General features: G+C 37.1%; 2 protein-coding genes across 5 annotated transcripts in view; one reads left to right on the top strand and one right to left on the bottom strand.

Annotated features, from left to right (window-relative positions):
- The window catches only part of amot (angiomotin), a 93,622-nt gene extending 87,373 nt beyond the window's left edge, over nucleotides 1-6,249 (top strand). For all 4 annotated transcript variants that reach the window (XM_088012374.1, XM_088012372.1, XM_088012371.1 and 1 more), the window contains one exon: nucleotides 86-6,249. In XM_088012374.1, the coding sequence (XP_087868500.1) occupies nucleotides 86-219 (134 nt within the window). In that variant the 3' untranslated portion in view covers nucleotides 220-6,249. The remainder of the gene's footprint in view (nucleotides 1-85) is intronic.
- A 698-nt stretch (nucleotides 6,250-6,947) lies between these two features.
- On the bottom strand, nucleotides 6,948-15,098 carry zpld1a (zona pellucida-like domain containing 1a). The gene is made up of 10 exons (XM_014974618.2): nucleotides 14,948-15,098; nucleotides 14,446-14,666; nucleotides 14,024-14,205; nucleotides 13,515-13,587; nucleotides 13,129-13,226; nucleotides 11,469-11,549; nucleotides 11,192-11,363; nucleotides 8,392-8,494; nucleotides 7,735-7,764; nucleotides 6,948-7,123 (listed from the first exon to the last, which is right to left on the bottom strand). Exons 1-10 carry the CDS (start codon nucleotides 15,096-15,098, stop codon nucleotides 6,948-6,950), a joined length of 1,287 nt encoding a protein of 428 aa, XP_014830104.2.
- Nucleotides 15,099-20,656: the final 5,558 nt, after the last annotated feature.

Below are 20,656 nucleotides of genomic sequence, written 5' to 3'. Positions count from 1 at the left end.
CTTCACTGAATAGATTTTCATTGTTCATCTTAAAACCTTTGTCTGACCTTTACATGTGTTCTTGTCTTTTGTCATCTTTGTGTAGAAGTTCCAGTGTTTCACAGCAGCACCTTTGAACGGAGGTTCCTTGTGCAGACCCATTCACAGCAACAAGCTCTCCCTTCAGCTCCAGCAGTCCAACAAGAGGTAGACACAGACATCGTTGAGATCCTCATATGAAACCATGAATTTAAGAAAAAAAAAAATGTATATGCGTAAGTGATGAATGGCAGCTTCATCACAAGAACTCTCTTCATTATCCTGCACACTTAGAGCTACATCCTAGTCCTGAGACATTTTGATTTATCTTTTCATCCTATATCCTTTCATTCTATAAGTTTAGCCTGACTGAAGAAAGAACAACATTACAAGGGGTACAACTCTGCATCAGAAATGGGCCTGAAGCAATTTCAGAGGTTATTATATTTTTTCCACTGGTTTTTGTTGTAATGTATTCTTGAAAGTAGTAGAGAATTAAATATACACTTTGTCTTTAAAAAATGTGCATAGTTAGACAATACTGAGCAGCAAAGTCCCCTCCAAACTCAGATTAATTTCATTTGGGATTTCTGTACCGAAGTTAGTGTTCTACTTGTTAAACACTTTTGTGTTTAATAACTAGTTGTTGTGTTTAATTATTAGGATAATGACTGTATTACTAACCATAGTACCAAATGTTTTTAGCACATCTATCATACTTTGTAAAGTTTTCCAACAAACGCAGCTGGTATTTGTTAAGCTTTCTGAAAAGACTTAAGGTAGCAATGAAAGATCATTGCTTTTTCAAGGTAAAGTAAACATTTCAAATATCAAGAAATTTATTCAGACTAATTCCATTGGACCAATTGTATATACTGTTATTTGCATTATTTATTGCACAGATTCACATCTGCTTTATGCTTTATTTTAAGGCATTTGGCCTTGCGTTTGCATGTGTGTTTCATATATATCTTAGATATTAGAGATACATATGCTGTCAGGACTGATATCAACTAGTGTTTAACAAACCCTTCACAAACAGAGGTTTACTTGGTGTCTGTTATTTCTAACTTAAAACCACAAATTTAAAAAGCTACAAACATGACAAATCGTAAATGACTTAGCACAGGGGTGCTCAAGTCCAGTCCTCGAGAGCTACCATCCTGCAACTTTTAGAAGCACCCTTTCTTCAACAGACTGGGATCAGCTCTAAACAGGCCTGATGGCGAGCCATTCATTTGATTCAGGTGTGTTGGAGCAGGGATACATCTGAAAGTTGCAGGATGGTAGCTCTCGAGAACTGGACTTGAGCACCCCTGATTTAGAAGTTCAGCCTTTTAACTTTCTCTAAATATTAGTATTTGTATCTAGATTAAATTAAATCAGCCTGACATTTTACAATGGTCACATGCACACATATATTCTGGTTTATTTTGTTGTATTAATTAAAAAAAGAGAACTTAATCAAATAATTTTATTACCACGCCATGTTGCTCTCTAACCTTAAAATGCAATTTATTTTCAAGGAAAACCATTTACTGTCATCCAATTGGAAGATGAGATTTGAACCTGAGCACTTACAGCTTATAGACTGCATATGCATAGTGCTGGTAAATATAATTACATTTAAGGCTTCATTTTATTATCGCATGAAAATAACCTGAATAAAAGCAAAATCATTACTGCCTTTAACAAGATAAGGGGGTTCTGCAAACTCCATTCAGAAAGACCCCAGGTTGGGAGTCAAACCGAGGACCTTCTAGTTGCAAGCTAACAGTGCTACCAACCACACCACTGCACAGCCCCCAATTCAATTCATTTCAATTGAATTGAATTGAATTCCGTTATATTTATATAACACAAATTCACAATAAATGTCATCTCAAGGCACTTTACAAAATCTATCAATTTAATCACACATTCCAACTGATCCTAGTTATCAAACAGTACATTATGCTCAAATAGTTATTCACTAAAGTTTAAAAATTTTCGATCTAATAAAACCCTGCAGATTGCATCTAGTCTAGTCTAGACTAGAGGAAAAAAAGACAAGAATGTCAATTTGTAACCCAGTTTTTCTCCAAGAGAGGTGGGTTGACTGTGTGAGATTATCAACCATTTAGCAGTTAGCTTAGCTACAGACTACTGTTTGCCTCCTTTTCACTAGCATTTAATGAATTAAGGAAAGAAATTACCAACATATTCATATATTTAACTTGTTCCTGAACCTTTTACCACACGTAACAACAGTTGAGTCAGTCAGCAGCAGCTCTAACACTCATCCCTCCGAACCCGTCCTCTCCGAAGTGAAATTAAAGTTGCAGTATGTAACTTTTATGTAAAAAAGAAATTCACATATTTGTTAAAACTGTCATTATATGGTGACAGTATAGTACGAAAGATAGTCTAATCTATTTCCTCTGCCTTCTCCCAGGGCTCTCTAGAAACAACCATCAGAGCCAGGAGAGTTTTAGTGCTGTCAATCACAATCTCATGTGGTGCTGCTCATCCTCCCTCCCCTCACTCTGTGCTCTGCTGCAGCTAGCGAGAGCCTGTTGTTAATGCTCAGTCTAGTTAGCATAGCTACCAATAACAGCAGATAAAAATTTTTCCTGTAATGATAAGTTGTTTTTCCACCATTAGCACATTTAGCAATGAGTGAATGAGGTTGACTGATGGCACCAAGACCCTCCTCCTGGTTCTGATTGGTTGTTTTGACCAGAATGTTGCATTATTTTAGCGAGTATTAGTAATTCAGGGAGCAGGTGGAGGAGATTGATTGTTTTCACAGATTATCTGTCTCATAGCAAACTGGCACGACATCGTGACAGCTTTAACAAATATGGAGAAAACATATTTTTTATTAAAGTTATGTACTACAGCTTGAATATAATGCAACTGCATAGGATTTTTGAGAAGTCTGGATTATGTCTATTTTGCATGTTGCTTTTGACTGTTGCTCGTGGGGAGAGACATTTCAGTAATCTAAAACTAACAGAAAAAAATTTAAGTAACCTACTTGCATACTGGATGTGGACTGTTGGATGTAAATTTCACTAGCAGTGAATATTGTGCTAGTATTAGTATTGGACGAAAGAAAGCAAGGCAGTTGCAAGCCTTTAAAATTGTGACGCTTTTTATCGGTCAAATAGACTCAAAAAATTGTAACATCAGCTGTGCAGGGGGGCCCAATAATTTTTTGTCAGGGGGCCCAAGATTCCTGGCGGCGCCTCTGTGAGATAATGTAGGCTTATTTTTAATTTTCATGAAAGTAAAAAGTTAATAGCAGGAGAGGGAGTAGATGGAAGCATCATCTCTGCCAATTCCCTCCTCAAGGAAGGTATCACTGCTGTTGCACCTTTGTCTACAAAAACTGCCATCAGGCGATTCCACTAACTGGTGATAAATCTTTAAATCTCTGAAGAACTTTGGCCAACCCTTATTTTTTCCAGAAAGGTTTTAATTTAGTCAAGTTATAAAACTTAGAGTACAATTAGACTGCTTACAGTAATGCCAGACCACCTCTATTGATTTCACTTCATACATGGCTAAGTCATTTAAAAACCTTCCTTTTAATAACTTGATTACTTGAGCTTAAGATTACAAACTCATTGACATTCCTCTAAAGGATTTTCTGATCTTTATCAGAATTTATTGGTTCATAAAATATGGTCAGTCAGGTAAAACAGCAAAGCAGCCCCAGACCATCACATCACCTTGTTTCAATGGAAGGATTTTGCTTTTCTTAATGCTTTGTCAGTTCTGATGTAACTAGAGATGCAGCTATGCCATAATGTTTCCTGGTTGTTCCATATTCTCTGAATTAGTCATTAATAGCTCAAGCTGTGGTTTACTGGAGTCTCAAAACCTTAGAAAGGCATTTGTAAGACTTTCCAACCTGTTAGATGCCAATAACTATTTGCTCTCTTTCTGGAATTTTGGGGCAAATTAGAAAATAATGTGTTGCTTTTTGAGATCCGCCTGCTGCTTGTTGCCAGAAATGTTTTATTTAGATAATTTTCTAATTTTACAGGTCTGACAAGAGTCAGGCCTTCATGTGTAATGTGGCAAAACACTTTACTATTTTAGAGTGTTATTTTGATTTGAAAAGCTTTTTTGCTTAATAAATAAACATACCGTATTTTCCGCACTATAAGGCACACCGGATTATAAGGCGCATAGAATAGACGCTACAGTAGAGGCTGGAGTTGCATTATGCATCCACTACATGGAGCTGCACTAAAGCGAATGTCAACAAAACAGTCCGACTCCGATTGGCGAGGAGAGCCTTCCGCGACTGAGCCGGGACGTGGCCGGACGATGGTCAGTCACCCTTCTCCGTTCACAGACAGCATGTTTGTGGAGAACGTGGTGCTAAATGACCTGCAGACGACCTCATTCTAGACGGTCGGTAGGTAGATAAGTCAGTCAAACTTTATTAATAGATTACAAACCAGCGTTCTGACAACTGTCCCAGCATGCACCGCGCGTTTCTTCTTCTACGGGCGAAAATGAAGTCGGTGGCTGCTTACCGAAGTTGCTAGATCTGTTGTGGCTCAATATTGGTCCAAATATAAGGCGAACCGGATTATAAGGCGCACTGTCGGCTTTTGAGGAAAGTGAAGGGTTTTAGGTGTGCCTTATAGTGCGGAAAATGCAGTAACTTGAATACATGTTTTTTCAATCACTAAGTTGTTGCCTGATGTTAAAATGTTTTGCTCAAAAACATTCATTTCAACATTACTTTTACATAACTCTTGTCGTATGATCACTCTTTCATAAAGTCAGGTCTGGGTGCTGCATGACGGAGAGCTCGTATGAACAAATTATATTCTCAGACAGCACACTAAATGTATTCATTGTGAATGTTCCCTGATTTGTGTACTTTGAATCTTTAGGGATGAAAACTATGTTCTTTCACATTAACTTGTATTAAGTGTATTGTTTAAAAGGAGGTTAGAAAGTTACGGAAGAGGCAAGGACTGAAAATACTTTTTCAAAATACAACAAAAATAATTTAAGAACATATTTGGAACTGTTAGGTTAGAAATAAAAAAAAAACAATTTCATTTATTTGTACTATTCATAGTGGATAGTTTAGGTTTTGTTATGGACGTTTGGCTTTGTATTAAAATTTACATCACAAAAGCACTTTTAAATCAGTCATTCCTTGGATACAAATCCAACACAGCAGCACTAAGACAACTACACTGCTACAACTTAGTGAAGATGCCACATACTAGGTTACATGTAACCAGCACATATTAGGCTAACCAATAATATCACAAAATGTAATTTTCAAAAAGGACAAACATCATATCTGGGAACAACTGGGTCAAATTCTTACAAATATTAAATTTGGAATCAGTTCTTTCAGTTTTTATCAGTTTAACCCTTTCATGCATAGTGGTCACTAGCTATCTAAAAGCCATTTTCTTGTCCTTTGTATGGAGTTTTATGTTATAAATGCACACAGACCATTGATGTGGACACTAATGCATCATAAAATACACTATCAACTACTGGCCATCCGCTACAAATGCAAGAAATTATTTTTGTTCAATTCAATATGGCCGACAGTCAAAAAACATGTCAACCGACCCTGTGCCTCCTTCTACTGTAGGCGACTCTTGAAGGTAAAAAAAATATTGTGACATCAGATAACCCCTAAAGAACAATACGACTGATATATTTTTCAAATAACTTTGTATTTGGAGAAAATTACAATTGATCGCCTAAAAAAAAAAGAGAAAAAAATTACAATTTTTTTCCCTACCTTTTTTATGCCTTAAGAAAATAAAAAAGGAAAAAAATCCTGACACAAAGGATCATAATTCATGCATGAAAGGGTTAACATAATGAAGTGGGAGCACTTCATTCAGTTGGAACACAAGTAGTTCAGTACAGCTAAATGCATTAACATCTGTTTTTTAGGAGAGGTTCCAGTGGACTGGAAGTTGATAGTTGAAATCCACTTTGACCCTTTGAAAATAGAGATGATTATCTTTCCCTATCACTATGAAAAGGTATTTGAATGTATTTTCTTCAGCAAAGGTTAGTGACAAGAGGCAAGTCAGTGTTACAACTTACCTGTCACTGTTGAAGTGGAATGGACATTTTGTATGCTTTTAACCAAATCTTTTTGAATATGTTATGCATATGTTGTATTCTGTTTTGTACTTTATATTCCATGTCAATTGCCCTAAATAAACAGCACTTTTCTTCATTTGAGCAATGTTTAAAAGTGGTTTGTCGAGTTGAACAAATAATAATCCCTGAGTTCTGTCTCTCCAGTCTGTAATTCATTTAAATCTTTTTTCTTAAGATGTGACTGCTCCTCTTAAACTACACCCCAGACTATTAAAGAAAAACTGAACTTAATAGACCAGCTTTCATTTTCATCAGGTCACAGGAAATTCCTCATCAGCAATTTTATGTCAGAAATCATTAGTAATTATTTTAAAAGGTACATTTGGTACATCAGTAATGCTTTTCACTCATTGTTTAGCCATTCTTGGAGTCACAAAAAAAACAAGCTGGGGACCACATGTTGATCAGTTCCTCATCAATGTGCTTGCAAGCAAAGTCATCAATGGAGAAATATGCAATCTATTTGCTGCTGGTACACCTGAATTTCCCCACTGAGAGACGATTGTTATATACGTATAAAGGAGCTTGATGTTTGATAGAACACACAGTCCATCATTGTCATCCAGTGTATGAAATTATCTGCAAATCTGAGGTGGCATATTATGATATATACAAAGTTATACAGTATATCTAAATTAATGCTCATTTTCAGCATAACAGTTTTCTAAATTAACATTTGTATTATTCTTGTAAACAACTACATGAAAAAGTATCTTGTCTCTTTGCATCCACTTGCTGAGTGTTGGCTTATTTGCCAACACTCAGCTGAGTTCCAGAGTTCAATTGAACGCCATGTTTCGGACACCAGACACAGTAGTGACAGGAGAACTCCTGCCTTTTGGGAGCACTAGGGAGAAGAGGAAGAAGCAAATGCTTATAACACTCAGAATGATCACTGCTGAGATGAGTATGCTGGTCACTGTGCTCATGTGAAACTCTGGAGCATTCAGAAGAGCTGCAGCAGTGGAAAGAAACAAAAGTTTTTTTTAACTCTTTTCATATTTCATGCACACATTCTGTATTTGCTCTTGCTAAAACAGCAGTATGGTCATTTTCTATTATAATGCATGTGTAAAACAGCAGTAGATGATGTACAAGCCATTCCCCACCCTTTTAAAACCAGTAGACAAGGGAGTATCATCATCGTATTTTGAACCGTTGATGGCTCCCGTTTAAATTCTGTTATAAAACAACCAAATACGTCACTGGCAAGATTTTTATTTGATTTTTGGAAAAGTATAATTAGATTTCTGGAAATCAGTTCAAGACCCCATTATGAATTGAAATGACTCTGCAGTAGAGTCAAAAGTAATATTTTCAAAATTAAAATCTGCAAAAAATTACAATCTGCTTTCAAGTAAGACATGTATGTAAATGAAATTACATACATACATACATAATACAGTAAGTTATATCTTATTGTCTTTCTCTGTTTCATACTGTACATCATTCTTGTAAATATTTAGTTGATTTTATTTTCTAAATGCGTCAGAAAATTGTCTTCAAGATAAAACGTATTAAACAGTTTATTTAAGTCAAAGCAATAACACAAGTTGGAGTGCTTACCCAGCTGAGAATTATTACTTGGTGTTTGTTCTGCGAATAAAAAAAAAGGTAATTACAATCAAGCCGTGAAGCTAAACTAACAACTCAAAACACTTTTAGACAAGCTATATACTTTTAAATGAAAACATAAATCGTCTCAGTAGTTATAACCATTGCATGAGACCTTTGCCTCAACTGAAAAATTCTGCTTTAACATGCTTATTAACAGTTAGATTCATCCATAAAACCTATATATGCAGTCCAAATCAATGAGATTTCTTAATATTTTTTTAGTGAAGTGGCAGCCACTTCAAAATTGCAGACTCTATTCCATAACCATGAAATTATTTATATTTATGTATTTTTCTTTAAATAACCCCAAGATTTTCAGAGGTCACCTTTTGACCACCCTTTCTAAACTTTCTGGGAGTACCACTAGCACAAATTAGCAATGCTGTAAGAGAGGCCCAAGGCATAAGAAAAACTAAACTCATAAGATTATCTGGAACAAACACATTTTCATTGAGCTTTGTTCCAGTTAGTTGAAACCATGTTAAAGAAGTGCACTGTTTAGAACAAGCCTTTGTGTTTTCATTTGAGAGCTGCTTCTTTGCAAAGAGCAGGTTGATTGCTGTACACAGGTTGGGAAAATTATTGAGGATGAAGAGTAGTCTGTACCACTTCGAGTGATGATGGGCCCCGCAGTCAGAACAGCATTTCCTGGTGACTTGCTTGATTGTTTCCCTTCTGAAATAGCTCTCTTTTTCTTGCTGCCACAGATCTATGACAAACAGCACATAAAAAAAAATCACTCACTGTGGCCATTAAGACAAACAGGTATGAGAAATGTGGTTTCATTAATTAATTTAAGTTCCCTTTGCGATCACTAAAGTATTTTTGAATTTAAATTTATTATGATTCAGCAACTATAGTTTGATGATGAGAAAATATGTTATCTTTGTACAGCAAAGGCAACCACTGTTTATGTGTTTTGTGCTTGGTTACATGAAGCAGTCCCATCAGGAGCTTCAAACAGATGGATGCTTGGAAACTGAAACCGCAACCTTCCCCCTCAGTTCTAAGGGTGCACCGATTTATCGGCCAGCCGATTTATCGGTACTGATTTCCTTAATTTTGGAAGATTGGTGATTAGCCAATTTTTACATGTGAAGCCGATCTTTCCACCGATGTCATCAGTCTCGATAAAATCAACCACTGTGCTTTTCTTTTCTCTCATGGGAGAGGTTTTACTGACAAACCGGCCGACCAGGTCATGTCTGCATATTTACAGTTAACAATAGTCACCCCATTGTTGCCCATTCAGCAGCTTTCTTCATATATTGAGCAACATATGAGACAAAAAACTGGTATCAGCCAAAATTGTAATAGGTAATTAGGCTTTATAAAAGATCGGTAATCAGCGATCGGCCAGAAAACTGCAATCGTTGCACCCCTACTCAGTTCTTTTTGTAGTTGTAATGTTAGGATGAACATAATATTCATCAATTGGCAGAATGTTGTGATTTTTTGTCTTTTTTATATATTTAAAGGTAGTGAAATTAAATGATTTTCCTATATCAGAAAATGGAAAAGTTAAAATAATTTGTTGGTCTATAGTCAGGAATCTCACATCTTAATGTAAATATAGGGCTTTCCATGATGTGTATTCATGAAATTTAAAGTTTACAGCAAAATCTGTGTATTTCATTATGAGTATTGGTGCTTTTTTATAAGTAGTGATAAGAACAAATATACAACTACATCTCAAGCAGTCAGAACATCATTAAAGTTTGTTTTTTTGTGACTCACTTCAGAAAGTCAAACTTAGATATTACTATAAAGTATAAGATTACTTGTAATAATTAGAAGTATGGCTTACAGATAATGCAAACTCAAAATTTAATCTCAGAAAATGTATCACATAAGCTCAATTAAAAAGGATATTTGAAACAGAAATGTGTGGTTTCCATGTTCATTTCTATACAGTTAATACTTAGTTGGCCCCCCTTTTGCAAGAATTGCTGCATTAATGTGGCATTGTATGGAGGCAATCAGCCTATGGCTCTGCTGAGTTGTAATGGAAATCCAAATCGCTGTGGACAGCCACATTGCTTTGACGGTGGCCATCAAGTCGTCTGGGTTGCTGGGTCTGATGTCTCACATCTTCCAATTTTTAATAACCCATACATTCTCTATGGTCTTCAGATCAGGCCAATTATCTGGCAAATCAAACTCAGTAACACCATGGTTTGTATCTCCCATCTTGTAAACAGGTGCAACATCCTTCTAGAAAATGAAATCAGCATCTCTCTAAAACTTGCCAGCACAATGAAATATGAAGTAATCTAAAGTATCCTGGAAAGCCAGGTGTTGACTGTGGACTTTAGCCATATCATCTGCTGTCTAAGCCAGCAGATGATATGGCACTCCACGTCATCAATGACTGTGAAAAGGACATTGGAGCACTGAACAATAATCCTATTCCTTTTTCTCATTAGCCCAGGTGAGATTTTTGTAGTCAAAGTAGTTCATGTTTAATATTGCTCTATTCATAGAGGCTCTTGTTGCGCTAACTCCAGCCTCTGTCCACTCAATGCGAAGCTCCCTCAAACTCTTGAATGGATTTTACTTAATTTTCTAAAAGCTGAAGTTGTCTCTGTTTCTTGGTGCACCTTTGCCTACTGCACATTTTCTTTCCCACTCAAGTTTTCAGAAAATGTTTGCATACAGCACTTCGAACAAATGGCTTCTTTAGCAATTACCTTTTTTGGTTTACTCCCTCTGTGGAAGAGAAGGCAGTTATTTACCCCATTTCAGAAGATCTTTTGTTTCAGGTGTGTTGAACCAATGAAATAACTAAAATGCAGCATACCAGTCCTTGAGGACTAATTTTGGACACCACTCATGGAGGCTCCAGAAATAACTGTGAATTTTTTTAATAAATTCACTGATTACGATCTGACACCATGAATTTCCAATATGTAACTTTTTCACAATATGTACATTTTCTGAGTTGATGAATTTTGGGTTTTCATTATCTGTAAGACATAAACATCAAAATTACAAGAAATGGAGGCTTCAAACACTTGTAATGAATCCATAAATAAACATAAATATGCTAATAATTTTGCTTTGGCTCAGTTTTACATGAGACCAATCAAATAGAAAGTACTGTTGAACCCTACCACTGTTTGTATCCTGTGGAGCTGCTTCATTCAACCTCATGTAAACTTAAATCCAATCTTCAACATTCTCTTAATGAGTCCTTTTGAGTAAAAGGCTCAAAAGGCTAATGAATATGTAACACATCCCAACAGTGGATACTGAGGACCTGGGATGGAGACTAATGCTATATATTAGATGAATGTGTTGGATGCTGAGAAGGTTCCCACTCATATCCTTTCCATTTTAAAAAAAATCTGTAATTACACTTTGTTTAAACACTCTTCTGTGCATATGTGTTTTTTGTTTGTCTCACTGGCATGAGCATAGGACAGTCATCTGCTCGACATAGCTTGGTAACACAGTGCAGAAACACAGTGGACATCTTCTGATTCTTGTGCTTGACAAAACGGAATACTTCAAAGGCAAAGCGACCCATTTGGCTTTTCCCATTCTCAAGGACAGTGGTCTGTGGGTCCTTATCACAGCTGGCTCAGGAAACAAAACGTTATAAAAGATAATTATAAAAGAGGGCAAGTTAAACTTATCAACTGAACTGTATCAAAAAAAATGTTTTTAATACTTTGAGTTACCTAAAGAAAAGGTCATAGCGAAGCTCATCATTTGGGTTCCCAGAGGGTGTAGTATAACAGTAGTCCATTAGAACGTTCCATCTGTTTAATAGTAAAATATTATTTATTTGACTGAGAAAATTTATGCTAAAGTAATGTTTGTGTTTCCAGTTTCCACAGTGTGAAATCTACATCTGCTGGGGAATATGAAGATGTGATCATGTGTGATGTGCTTCCAGAACACTTACTGTGTGATATACACATTAGGCTGACTGCATCTATTCTAGGTGAATTTTGTTAGTGACTTTCGGTCCATATAATTTTTACAGGTAAGCAAATAGCATGAACAGTTTAAGTTTCTACAATATGTGGAAACTTAAAGTTGAATGCTTTAATTGGCATAATACATGAGTAAGTAGTAAGTGACAATTTTCTGTTCCCAAATTATTAATAAAGCAGTGAGAGATGGAAAGAAGGAGTACTAATGAATTATTATTGATCATAAAACATAGCAATGCCACAATTTTTCAAAACTAAAATCATATTTGATCTTCTCATACAAGTGTCTTGAATACATTTAAGAAGCTGAGATTTTATTTCTGGCATTGATTTTCATCCGACTATGAAAATAAAAATAGTCTTCTTTTTTTTTTTGACTAAGTGATGGGAGGAAATACACTGAATTTTCTCATCTGTTGGTAACAGAGAGAAAATAAGCCACTGATTGCTGGAACAATGTTGTCTTTGTCAAATATGCTTGTACCATACGTCGAGCTGATCACTTCCAGTCAGCAAGTAGTCATGTCTAGACATTCATTCGTAAATATATCATTGTGAAAGCAGACAAAACTTTTTCAAAATGTATCCAAATTACAAACTAGTTGTTTCAAAATACAGCTTACATACCATGGAAACAAGCAGCTTTACTATAGCTGCCACTATCTTTCCAGGAGTTGAAAGTGGCTGCTCTGTCAGAAGAAAAGGGGATATTTCCGATGCCCTTGATCCACATTGATTTACATACAGAGGAAACAGGTTAATAGAGAATGCCATACACCCTAAAAAATGTCTCTAATTTACGGTAAAATACCTGCAAGTGTTTGTCAGAATTTTACCGTATAAACATGGCAAAATTAAAGCAACCACAGAACCGCAATCACAGTAAATTAGAGACTTTTTACAGTGTAATTAAAGTTCTCCATTCAGCCCTGTATTATTTATTTATTAATAGTATTGACTTTACTGGATAACATAATTCTGAATTTAAAGCAGTACAATGGCCCTCAGAAGTTCACTACATACCCCAATACTGGACTTTCTAAGCAATATAAAGTTGGAAAACCAGATCTCCTCCACCCTTATACTTAAATATTGGCACAACACTGTCTTTAGTCCCTTCCTCTGCTCTTTTTAAACAACAGTAATACCATTGTCAAATTTGTTGTTGACACAACAACAACAACAACAACAACAACAACAAACAGCAACAACAACTCAGCCTCCAGGGAGGAGGTCCTGCATCTGAGGTGATGGTGTGACAATAACCTGTCTCTGAAATATTGTAATAAAATTGATCACATAGGAGTAAGACTGACTGTGCAGCAAGAAAAAAAAATCCACTAACATTAGTGGGAAGTTAAAGACTAACAGTTGTTTTCATGTCAGGTTGACATGTGAGTACCTCTTGTCCAGGTTGGTGGCTTTGACAGCTGCAAACACCCGTGTCTTCAGGGTCAGTCCTGCTACAGGAATGGACAGCTGCTGAATGTACGATGAGTCCTATAAAGAAAGAACAATCACATTCAGATCTTCTTCCTGTCATTTGTTTTGTTCAAACACACCTAACAAAAAAGTCTAATCTGAGAGTTGGGTTTTTTTGGGCAACAATAATCAACATCATGAAGTAGAGTTTTGCATAATTTTCTCAAAAATAAAATCAAGAGTAACAAACCATCTATAGATGCAGAAAAAGTTTTAGGAAACTTGTCTTTTCATGCATCAATGTGAACTCTCATGAAACAAGAAAAAAGTTGACCATATTGTGAAAAACTATTATTTTGAACTTACATTGTAAAGCAGCAGATTCAGTGTGCTGATGAATGTACCATTGCTTTCTTTCACTGAGATCGCAGCTGATGACCTGTAGTGAAAGAAAACAAAATACTTCATCATAAAACTAGAATCAACTATGTTGATGCAAACATCATAGTTTTTCCATCTTACTGAGTTTTAGATGACTACCTTTGACATAATTAGACTCAAAATTGTTTATATTTAAAAAAGTTTATATTTAAAGTACAGTAATTCAATTATTTAATTTCTTAAAACTGCAAGTAGTATTAACATTTTGTTGTAGCCATTTTGGTGCACCTCTAATTGTATTCCAATACACAGAGTCCAGTAAAGTCTTAAGTACATTGTTAAAAGTAAGTTGAGTTTACTTTTGCCAGTTTAATAAACACTGATATGAAATGTCAGATGGAATATAACATTTAATAATCCTAAAACTTCTAGCCTTCTTCTAGGAGCGCTAGAAGAAGGCTAAGACAACGTGAATCACAGATCATGAGACTTACGAGGCCAGCTGTGTGTTGTTGACCAAGTACTCCAGAGGATAACTGCAACTGTATTTGTAGAGTAAACCTGGGAGATAGCTGATGATAGTAGGTGGATCTGGGGTATCAATATAACCTGATATGTTTCCAATTTGCACCAGTGAGAGATTTCCATAGGCATTGGGTCCCTGAGCTGTGGACACCTGTGTTGAGGGAAACATCATCAGGAAAAGCACATCTTTTCAAAATAAGTCTGTGAGCTTAATGATAATGCAGTTTCACAAAAATACAAATTAGTTTTAATTAAAATGATAATAGAAATTTTTCCCTTTACATGAAATGTGTAAATGTAATAATCTCTAATCTTGGGTTTTATTTTTATTTCAGTCTTGGTTGCTTACATTCTAAATAACCTTATGACTGTTAAACTGTATTCTACTTACCACCAGGGCATTTCCACATGACTCCAATGTTGCCAAGCTAATACTAAAGATCACAACAGTAGGAAATGTGTTGTTATTAATAAATCCTCGACAATGTGCATCTCCATGATGACCATTTAGAGCTAAGTCTGAATCAGTGTAGCCAGAGAAAAGTACTGGACAAAAGTTGACCTTAAGAGTGACAGTTTGAACCCCACAGTACACACTGATATCCCGCTCAGCTGAAAGACACACATACACACAAACACATTTTGAAAGACATCAAAAATACTTAGCATTTTGTTTTGCATATTCAATTTTTGCATATATCAAACCCACAGTCAACTTCTTCACTTCACCATTCACTTTAGATTGTGAAATGTAAAAAGAAATGTATTGTTTCCTAAAACAAGTAACATAAAATAACTTATTAAAAATATACGATACAGTGATTTCCTTTCAGTAATTTGGTAATTTCTATAAAAGAAAATATGAACGTCTCTTATTCCTTCCAGTATCTCACCAGGGAAGCGACTATGAAAGTTGGCATCACAGTTGTATCCATTGAACTGAGCTCCCACTGAAAAGATCTGGCAAAAAATTAAAAAAATCCAAAATATATGTTCCATTTCAGTACCTGTAACACAATAAAAATCAAAGGTAAGCACAAGCATCTTTTCCTGTCAGCTCAGTCTAGCAGAGCGGGAAACAAAGAGTGCAATCAATAGTTTATTTTCATGTTAGTCAGAGTGGTAAATTACACAAATAAACCTTAACTTTCTAAAGGAGCTCAGTTTAAAGCAGTGTCTCTAACTTAGATTTGTTCTTATACTTTAGTCTTCACTTTTCACTGATAGCTTTGGTAATTTAAAAAATTACTTAGGTACAGCTTTTCTTGGAAAATGTCACTGCACCATAAAATCTCCATATCTTATTACTGCTCAAAAATAAGGTAGATGTTAGTAAAGTCATGATAGATTCCCTGACTGTGGCGACAGTCAAAGTACTTACCGTGGTTCCTGGAAGCCAGCAAGTCAGTCCTTCTCCATAAGCCTGGAACAGACGAGGGAATGGTTTGCACAGCATCCCTACCTGACAACTAGAAACAGAGCCCTGCACCACAGGTGAAAAACAAACCCTACACATAAGGGCCTCATTATTTGAAGATGTCAACAAAAAACGGCTGTCCACATGGAACATGGGAAAATCCATCAAATCTGAATACGTTATACAAATCTTTTCACATCCTCAGAAATATGAGCAGGTTTTGAAGTTTCCCACTCATATCCTTTTGGCCCAATCTGGCTCACAAATGGTTAGTCACTGCAAGAGGTCTGGTGGCAGAGGTAGTGTTCGGGTGCGGGGGAAAGAGGGGGCTAATTACCTTCTCATCATCACTCCAGTGGTCTTGGTCTGACGATTGAGAAGTTTCTTTCTGCTGGGACCAGTTGTGGAATGCAAAACCAAGCACACAGACTCTGCAAGCAACTTGTCAAGCTTTGTGTATGGTGGCTTTCAGTCAGCACAGCAGCAGGCAAACTGCTTGGTGGGGCTGTTAACTGCTGCAGAATTGCAGAACATAACCCCTAGACTTTGATTCCAACTCCTCGAATTCCCTTCACACAAGAAAGGCTATTTAAAAGAGTTTCAGTGGATTAGCAGGTCTGTACTGTCCCATCTTCTATATGGAAACCAAATCTGATGTGGAAGAAAGAGGACACACAGGGTTCCAGTGAACATGGAACATGAGATGGACAGATAGTGGCATAGACCCTTCATTTAAGGCCCCGTTTACACGACAATGATTTTGGGTGAAAACGGAAGAGTTTTGTTGCGTTTGTAGTGTACATTTACACAAAACCACCAAATGTTTTCTCTGACAACAGCACAGACTGAAAACGGGTTCCAGAATGCGATGTTTCTGAAACGTACTGATGTCCGTTGTTGTGTAAACAGAGAAAATGGATCCTTTCTTCCAGAGAATCCCCAGCTCATGCATAGTATGACGCAAAGCATAGCTGCTTCCTACAATCCACAGAAGAAGAAGAAGAAGAAACTACTCACTAGTGATGGGTCCAGCAACACCGACGCACCGGCGCATGCATCAAGCCCATAGACCAACACCCGTGTCGGTGCGCGTATTGGTTTCAGCAAGTCACGTGACCAATACAGGAACTGTTTCGAAACGACACTGGATGTCAAACTGTGTTTATAAGGAAGCGAATCTGTCAAAAGCATTTTCCAAACAAATTCTTGATCTTTTACATTGTCATCTATGGAGCAGCTTCAAACAAAATGTGTCCGCAGTGTGTGACCATTTTGATCTTATACTGGAAAATAAATTTGTTTTCATTTTTGTCGTTTTATCCGGTTCTTGTCAGTTTCTACTTGATCTATCTGAACCCAAATTCAGCTGAAACTGACTTTTAGTTTACTTTCATATTATGTTCTGCAGGTTAAGTGTCGCATATGTTTGACTAAACTGTCTTATTTAAATAAATCCACCTTTTCAATGCTGAGGCATCAATGAGGCATGAGAATGAAGTCCCAGATACACCTAGATAAACTCAGATATAGGCTACAGCCATTCTACAAATTACTCAGTTGCTTTTTATAAATTATTTCACATACAGTGAACCCTTGCTATAACGCGGTTCACTTTTCACGGTATCGCTGCTTCTTAGATTTTTTTGTGCAGTTTTTTTTTTCCACAGTGTTCTTCGTCCTGATTGACCATATGATCGGTAAAAACAGTCTCCGAGCTACCTGAGTGCCAATAACGTTACGGTGTTTAATACAGATTGGCCACTCAGGAGATGGAAACTGAAACTTTCAATGTCTGCTGGAAAAAAAAAAAAAAACTGGCCAGAGGCAGCAGAACCCGACCGGAGGCTCGTTTGATGAGATCCATCGCTCTGCTTTAGATACAGCTGTGAATCTCGCGGGGCAGCTTGGAGGAGACGCTTTAATGACTCAACTCCGGATCACATTAAGGCCCGATTGATGCACACGCACATCCGCTGACCTGAAAACAGGTTTTGTTCTTTGGTTTCAATGTAGAGTATTTATGTATGCTGCGTAATAACTGTAAAAAAATAAAGGTAACTACTTCACGGATTTCACTTATCACGGGTTATTTTCGGAACGCAACCCCCAAGAAAAACAAGGGTTCGCTGTGAATGTAGTGTTTACGTTTATTTCTACAGCAGAAGTTTTGTCAAAAAAGAGTAACAGGCTTAATTTGAAAAGGTTGTACAAACATTATTTTAAATCAAAATGTGTGGGAAAAAACAGTCCAAGCATCCTTATTCCAAACACATTCACTTAAATTTTCACTTTATGGTTCATGTTCACATTCTTTATTGACTGTATATCAAATATATTTTAAATGTAACTGAAGACATGACATAATACAATATATAATATTCAATAAAAATAAAAAGACTTAAATCCTATTGTATAGACTTGGTCATCAAATCACTCCGTTGCCTGTAGGAATTTGTAATGTCCAGCAGGTGTCAGTTTTGAGTGACACAGTATCGACACAGTATCAATACAGTGTTGCTATGAGTCGAAACGCCTCATGACGCCTCATTTACCCATCACTACTACTCACAATGCTGGTGTTACTACAAGTAGTGTTTCCCCATCAGATACGGTTCCCTCAGCGTCTCTTCACCACTCCGCACCGCCCAGGTGGCAAAATACACGGCTGCTTGTTCAGCGCTCTAATCTAGAGAACTACGGACCAGCCCCGGTTCCAGACGAGTTTAACAGGGGGGGTGTAATGGATAGTGAACCATTTAAATTAAGTTGCCTAAATTATTCAAATTTGTAGACTATTTATTGTAAATTATTTAAAGGATGTTGCAGATTGTTTAATAATGTCTGTTTTGATTTACCACTGTTGGTGGTTTGTATTTTGTTTAGTTTAATTGTATTTGCAAGTTTTTTGTTGTATTTTTGTTATGTACCTCACGGGCTGCTGTAGCTAAATGAGGGCAGGCCCTATAGAAGCTGGCAAATCATTGTACCAATGAATGACTTGAACAAACTGTCAAAAATTTGCTTGGCACTATCAACAATTAGTGTTCCCCGGTGAAAGCAGCGAGGTACGTTTTATTTAGTTTTTTGTGTGTTGTAAGTTTGTTTATATTCCAATATTTGTATATGTAACCCAGGCTTTCCCTCTTTGGATCTGCCGCTGATGGAAGACACCCTATGGACGTTGTGTTTTATTTGTGCGTGAAGGTGGGATGTGATCCGTGCAGAAAAGAGGAATCGGACACAGTGATCGTGGTTGTGGTGAGACCTTGGCCCGTTTATTTCGTCCACCTTACAGGCAGTAAACACACTGTCAGCATTCAACCGCTTTTTTTCTGTTTTACAAAACAATCAAGCATCACAAAACGATCAAACGTCACAAACCAATCAATCACCAGAAAGAAAATGTAATCTGTGCCTAACTGGCAATCTGAACCAATAGAAATATATATAATGTTCATTTTTACACCGGGCTAGGGGAGCTGCTGCTTACCTTACAGGCAGTAAACACACTGTAAGGAATACAGCAGTTCGCCACAAAAATCCCCCGCACTACGGTGTCCCCGGCAGGACAAACATGCCAGGATTGCGGTGGTACCAACAGCACCCTCTTTTGGGACACTTGTGCACTGCTTTACATATAGCTGTTTAGTTTTCACGGTGATTACGGTGACTGAGGTAATCAAGATGATTAAGATGACTGATGGTCCACATCAAAGAAAAATAAACAAATCTTGAAAATCACCCGTCGAGACCGCGCAAATTAATTCAAGTGCTGGGGAGCTGCTACAGGGGGCATCGACTTATTTTTGGGGGGGGGGGGGCAAAATGAGTCTACGTAGCTGAACAAGCTTAAGGTGCTGTATGGATATTAGCTAGTCATCTTTTAACTATCATTACCTGCATCCAACAGCTTTACTCAACTCAGTCGGTTAGTTTGGGGGAAAAAAACTGTGCAAAGTTATTTACGTTTTGTTGGTTTGCTGCCATTATTCTAACACACACCTGCAGCAGCAGCAGGTCTCCTTCGCTCCCGCACAGGCGTAAACCCAGCGCGCAAGCGTCTCAGCTTTCATGTCGCGTTTGAAGGCGGCTCGAAAAAACAGGTTACGACTTGTTAACAACGGATTAAACTGTTTTAACTACTGAAAAAGGTGACGGAGGACACGGATATGGGAAGTGTCCAGGGAGGGGTGGGGGAATCAATGTCCCCCCAATGGCTGCCCATGCCTCCGGGCCCGCTACGGACACCGTGAAAGCTCAAACAAGGTGTTTGAGCAAAGTTATCCCACATTTTTTCAACTGCTTGCACCCTAATCAGACGCACATAGTGCGTGTTTTCTTCCAGTCTATAGGAGAACGGCACCTGATGGGGAAACGTGAATCCACGTGCCTTCAATTTCTTCAGTTTCAAAGAACCTAACACCAACTAGGCGCGGCAAGTTGGTACACGTTTTCGATGTGTACCGTTACTGTGTAAACAAAGATTGTAATTAGAACGTTTTCATGTAAGTGATCCAACAAAATCGGAACTAAAATTCAGTTATTGTTGGATCATTGTCGTTACTCTCAATGTAATTAGTCTCAATGTAAAATACCATGTGTTCTCTTTGACTTTTTTCAAATTATAATTCTAAATTCTATTCATTAAATTTGCTTAATCTTAACATTTTTCTGTATTCTGTTATTATGAAAAAAAAAACTTTACTGAAGCTGCCCTTACCTTTAAGAAGATGAAAAGTATCTATTCTAATCATTATTATCTAACTTGTGTTTCAAGTGGTGTCAAACACTTTCAAAGCTTATATTACATAAAAATAGCTGAAAGGGCCAGTATTATGTAAAATTGAAATTTTTTGATACCTAGATCGTTGCTTTGATCATTTTATGCTTTTTAGAGAAATCCTTAAATCTCCCATGGTAGTCATTTGGGGGGCCTAAGTTCTTGCTCTCACTGAGCACCACCTTTTCCACACAGCTCCTCCTTGGCGCTGCAATGTCCAAGCTTCCACATTACAGAACACCCTTCCCCTAAATTTTCCCCCACTCATCTCCTCCAGACTACTGCCAGTAGCAACTAGCAAACACCTGATAGAACTGCACATCTGCAAAGCTCATTACTATTTCTCAATTGAATGCGCTGAAAAATACTCAAACGTTGAGATGACATGCTGAAGGACTGTCGGAA

The sequence above is a fragment of the Poecilia mexicana genome, unplaced genomic scaffold (assembly GCF_051168715.1).
Source record: "Poecilia mexicana isolate PSO_F unplaced genomic scaffold, ASM5116871v1 scaffold_14, whole genome shotgun sequence".
NCBI lineage: Eukaryota > Metazoa > Chordata > Actinopteri > Cyprinodontiformes > Poeciliidae > Poecilia > Poecilia mexicana.
The sequence above is the reverse complement of the archived record's forward strand: the minus strand, read 5'-3'. Positions and strand labels throughout refer to the sequence as shown.